The 4,890-nt window shown below is 51.8% G+C and overlaps 1 protein-coding gene across 1 annotated transcript; it reads left to right on the top strand.

Moving 5' to 3' along the window:
• Positions 1–2,373: 2,373 nt before the first annotated feature.
• LOC103583486 (probable G-protein coupled receptor 148) lies at positions 2,374–3,447 on the top strand. Its single transcript, XM_008564785.1, has one exon. The coding sequence runs from the start codon at positions 2,374–2,376 to the stop codon at positions 3,445–3,447; it is 1,074 nt and encodes a 357-aa protein (XP_008563007.1).
• The last annotated feature ends 1,443 nt before the right edge of the window (positions 3,448–4,890 follow it).

Here is a 4,890-nt window from a genome sequence, read left to right as displayed (position 1 = left end):
ATGGTCATCCCCCCACAGCCAGCTTTGTGACCCCAGGGCACATTCCAACTGCTGAGCAGGGCTGGCTCTGGGTGATCCCACAGCTATGTCAGCCTGTGTTTTCCCAGGAGGGGCAGCCTGGGAGGGGGAACTCAGGACTAGTGAGGCTAAACTGGTGTTCTCTTGGGGACAGCACCCTCACAGTGTTAGGCGTTGTTTTTAAGTCGTAAATGATTCTCAGTGGAGGGCAGGCTCTTTATTACACTTAGCATCACTAGAGTCATACTCTTTCCGTTGCCATGGAGCTTGTCACTCTGTCGCCAGCTATAAGAAGGATTTATCTCCCAGCCACATATTTACCAAGGGGCTGTCATTAACCAGTTGCCTCTCCCAGGGAACTGCATTCTAAGATGGGGCCTGTGAGGGCAAGACAGAAGCCAGGGGGCCGGTGAGTGTTGTTCTGCTGGACTGGGCAGCAGAGTGTGGCATGGCCTTGGGCCTTCAATGCCACCATCCAGGGTGTGTGCTGGGGAGGGCTCTGCGCCATCTCCTGGGCCTGGGGCCAGCTACACCTGTAATGGAATCCATAGGAGTGCTAGGGACACCCCAGGGAGTGCAGACCAGGACAGAGGGGGCAGGGAGGTGGGCGGGCCTTGGGTGCAGCCGTTTCTCTGGAGAGGGAGATGCGCTTCCTCAGAACCACCCTGGAGGTCATTACCATGATCTGCCTTCAGGGCGCAGGCGTGGCTGGAGCTGCTCTGGCAGATGCTGTAACTGATGTCAGAGAAGAGCATGGTCCCAGCGAGCAAGGGCCTTTGGCTCCAAAGGGAGGAACAACGCTCACAGGAGGAAAGGCCTTGTAGGTGAGAAGAACAAGTCTCGGGCCAAGCTCCCCGGGCTCCCGTGGCCCAGCGTCCTGGCTCTCCCCGCGTGTGAGCCTGGGAGCCGTGCAGCCTCTGCCTCACCGCTTGCTCTGTGTCCCAGGTGAATGAGGGCAGAAAGAGCCAGTCAGTGGAGCGTGCTGAGAAAAAAGCCACCTCGTGGCGAGCATCGGCATCTATGGTGACCTGCCACAGCCCTCCAAGACAGGCGAATTGGCATCACAGGCCCTCAGCAGGGACACAGAGGGATAAAGCAATAGGGCCGACAGCACACAGCTAGTGATCAGAGGCAGTGCCAGGTCTCCTCCGCATCTACGGACGAGGATGCCACAGCACACTGTGAAAGAAGGCAGGCAGGAGATGCGTGCCCCATGTGGCCCATGGGCCCACGGCCAATGGACCAGGCAGGTTCTGCTGCATCACCCGCTGGCTCTGGTCTGGGTGGCATTTGTGCTGTGAGGCAGGGCCTCTCAGGGCCCAACGTCTGAAATTCCCTTCTCCCTCTGAGCCTAAGAATATTCTGCCCACTCTCAGGAAGGTTCCCGTGCAGTTCCTGCCCCACAGCTCCATCGGTCTGCCAAGGCGGGTGTCTCAAGAGCACAAGCAGCCTACTGCACCTCGTATATTCTGCCCACTCTCAGGAAGGTTCCCGTGCAGTTCCTGCCCCACAGCTCCATCGGTCTGTCAAGGCGGGTGTCTCAAGAGCACAAGCAGCCTACTGCACCTCGTTCTGCAGTGATAACAAGGGTGTCTGTGGGCAGAGGGGACCCCAAGCCTCAGAGAATGTTGTAGGTGGGGGAACTAACATTTATCTATTGGGCATTTACCTCAAGCTACATGCCGTGTAAGTTCTTTACCTCTGGGTTTTTGCAACATTTCCATGAGGTCAGTACGGAGAGCATTCATGTTTCACCAATAAGGACACTGGAAGACAGAGCAGTGAGCCAAGCTTCTTAAGGCCACACAGCCAACACCTCGAGGTTGGGGGGAGCCCGCTCACCTGAGCTGGAGCCCTTTCACCAGTACCTCCAGCCGGGACCCATTCCTTGAGCCCCCAGCTGGTCGGAGGTGAGGCCCAGCCCACAGGCCCAGCCTGAAATTCTAGATCCCCAGTGGCTGTGCCTTCCCTTCCAGCAGAGTAGTTCTGAATTCAGTCCGATGTGGGGAGCATTCATTGCCCACTTCCTGTGAGCCAACCAGACAAGTCTGGGGGACATTGAGATGGGAAACACTTCTGGAGAGGTCAGTGACTGCCAAGTGGTGACAATGGGCTGATCCAACACATCCACCGGCAGCAGTAGAGCTGCAGAGACATGCGTGAATGCAGGAAGCCATGTGCAAGCTGACTTTCACATTGTTGTTTTTGTCTTTGTTAAACAGCCCTTCCTGAGGCCTCCCCCAGCCCAGCATCTCTGCAAAGGAGTGGCCATAGGGACCCCTGCAGGGCAGATCAAGACTTGGGCAGGTGCAGAACCAAAGACTTGTGACAAAGCTGGCCACTCCTGTCAAAAGCATGGGGGATGAACTGACAATCTACCCCCTGGGCACTGTGGCCTGGCCAGCCCCAGTCCAGCGAATCAGCAAGACATCTGACATGCCCCTGGCAGACAACAACACCTCTCTGGACCTCGCTGACCTCAGCATGCCCATCTCCATGCTGCGCTGGGTCTTCTTTCCCTCAAGCCTGCTGGCTGCAGCCACGCTGGCCCTGAACCCCCTGCTGCTGCTGACCATCCTGCGGAGCCAGCAGCTGCGGCAGGAACCCCACTACCTGCTGCTGGCCAACATCCTGCTCTCAGATCTGGTCTTCGTTTTCTTCCACACGTTCATCTGCACCAGCCGCCTGGGCGGCTGGGAGCTGGGCAGAATCACCTGTGGTGTTTTTACAGATGCCGTCTTCATTGCCCACAATAGCACCATCCTGTCCTTCACAGCCACCATACTGCACACCTACCTAGCAGTCACTCAACCTCTGCACTACCTCGCCTTCACATCCCACGGGGCTGCCTGGAAGGCAGTGGCCCTCATCTGGCTGGTTGCCTGCCTCTTCCCCACATTTCTCCTTTGGCTTGGCGAGTGGCAGGATACCCAGATAGAGGCAGGAGGGGCTTTGTGTATCCTGCCGCTGAGCCTGAGCCCCGAGCCAGGCTGTGGTCCCCTGGTTGCTGTCACCCACACTTGCATGTTGTGTGTTCTGTTTCTCTGCACAGCTGTCATCACTTACTGCTTCTGGAGGATCTTCGCAGAGGCCAAGACTTCAGGCGTCTGGGTACAGGGCTGTTCCCGGGCCAGGGGCACCTTGCTCATCCACATTGTGCTGACCACACTGTATGTGAGCTCAGGGGTGGTGTTCTCCCTGGATGTCCTACTGACCAAGAACCAACACATTGGCTCCAGGTTGCATGTGTGGCTCCTGGCGGCCAACAGCCAGGTGCTTGTGATGCTTCCCCGAGCCATGGCCCCATACGTGTACGTGCTCCGCTACCGGCGCCTGCTGGGGGTGGTCCGTGGCCACTTCTCAGCCGGGAGGCAGGGGGACATCTTTACCATTTCCCAGAGCTGCCGAGCTCATAATATGGCAGGCTGAGGTTAAAACTTGTAGGGAATGTATCAGTGACTGATGATGGCTGACTCCTCAGACTGTGGACTGGGACCTTTCAGATGACCGTGACTGATTGCTTTCAACATTTCAACAGTTTTTAAGCAGACAAAGCTCTCTTCTAGTAACACTGAAATCCTACCTGGAAATGGAAGCAAGTAAAGGTGATCCAAATGTGCCCCTACAATGGCCTCCACCACACCCTCTGTGGCCACTGAAGAAGCATCATTGTTGACAAACATGCAGAAGCCAAAATGTTCTGACAGTTGGAAGCTTGGAGGTATGCAAGAGGATCTGATGAATCCTGGGACCATGGGTCTGCGTTTGGGCAGCTGTTCAGGATGTGTGAGGGAGAAGAGTAAGCCTAAGACCCACCTATGGTAGAGGGTGTCACGGAGACCCCGCTCTAAAGCTAGAACCCCGCAAGATTACACTCTCAGAATAAAGGTAGATGGTAACTAATCCTTACAGAAAGGAGCAGTTGGAACTTGCCTGCCTTGATGTTGATGCTGTGCAGAAGAGGAAGACCATTCCTTGAGAATTCTTAAGTATAAGCCACCCTTCAGACAGGATTAGAGCTGGGTTTCAATCTATTTAAATGATCAAAAAACCTCATTCTGCAGTTGATGTTGTTCTCCTGGATGATCTGAGCATCTCCTCAGGCTTCAGAGAACTTCCACAGTGAAAGAACCTCAAAGAAATGAGTTTCACATATTCAAAACTCACAAAACTGTACCGGGAAATAAGACACCATGAGTGAGAGCAAGAAGAAACAATAAGGCAGCTCCTTGAATTAACAGACACTAACTTAATATTAAAATGTTAAACCAAGCAGATTTGGGAAAGATTTAAATAGAACTCCTAGAAATAAGAAATATACTAATTAGAATTGTAAAAGATGGATTGAATTTAATACAGATTAAACAGCATATCAGGCACAACTGGAGAGAAAATTTGTAAGCTGGGAGATAAGTCCAGATAAATTACCTAAAATGCAGTCCAGAGCAACAAAGAGATGAACAATATAAAAGAGGGATTAAGAGACATTGAAGTTAGAATGAGAAAGACTAACACACATCTAAATTGGGAATATAACAGAAAATGTGGAAGGGGAAATATTTGAAGAGATAAGAGCTGAAAATTTTTCAGAATTGTTGAAAGATATCAAGCTTCAGATCCAAGAAATCTAACCAGTTACAAAAAAGATAAATGATAAATAATCCACCTGAGTTTCATCATGTGGAACTGCAGAAAACCAAAAACAGAGACAAAATATTTAAAGCAAATAAAGATAAAAGACAAAGAAACTACATTTTAAAAAATTTTTTAATGAATCAAAATTGATTATACATATTTTTGGGGTTCGACACTGAGATATGTTGATCAAATCAATATTACTAGCATATGTATTGTTACAAATTGTAATTATTC

Source organism: Galeopterus variegatus, unplaced genomic scaffold (genome assembly GCF_000696425.1).
Source record: "Galeopterus variegatus unplaced genomic scaffold, G_variegatus-3.0.2 Scaffold23503, whole genome shotgun sequence".
Lineage (NCBI taxonomy): Eukaryota > Metazoa > Chordata > Mammalia > Dermoptera > Cynocephalidae > Galeopterus > Galeopterus variegatus.
Note: the sequence above shows the minus strand (reverse complement) of the source record. Positions and strands in the feature narration are given on the sequence as shown.

Bases quoted from the DNA above. Each gene is read 5' to 3' on its own strand.
- LOC103583486 (XM_008564785.1), top strand. From the start codon at position 2,374: ATGGGGGATGAACTGACAATCTACCCCCTGGGCACTGTGGCCTGGCCA.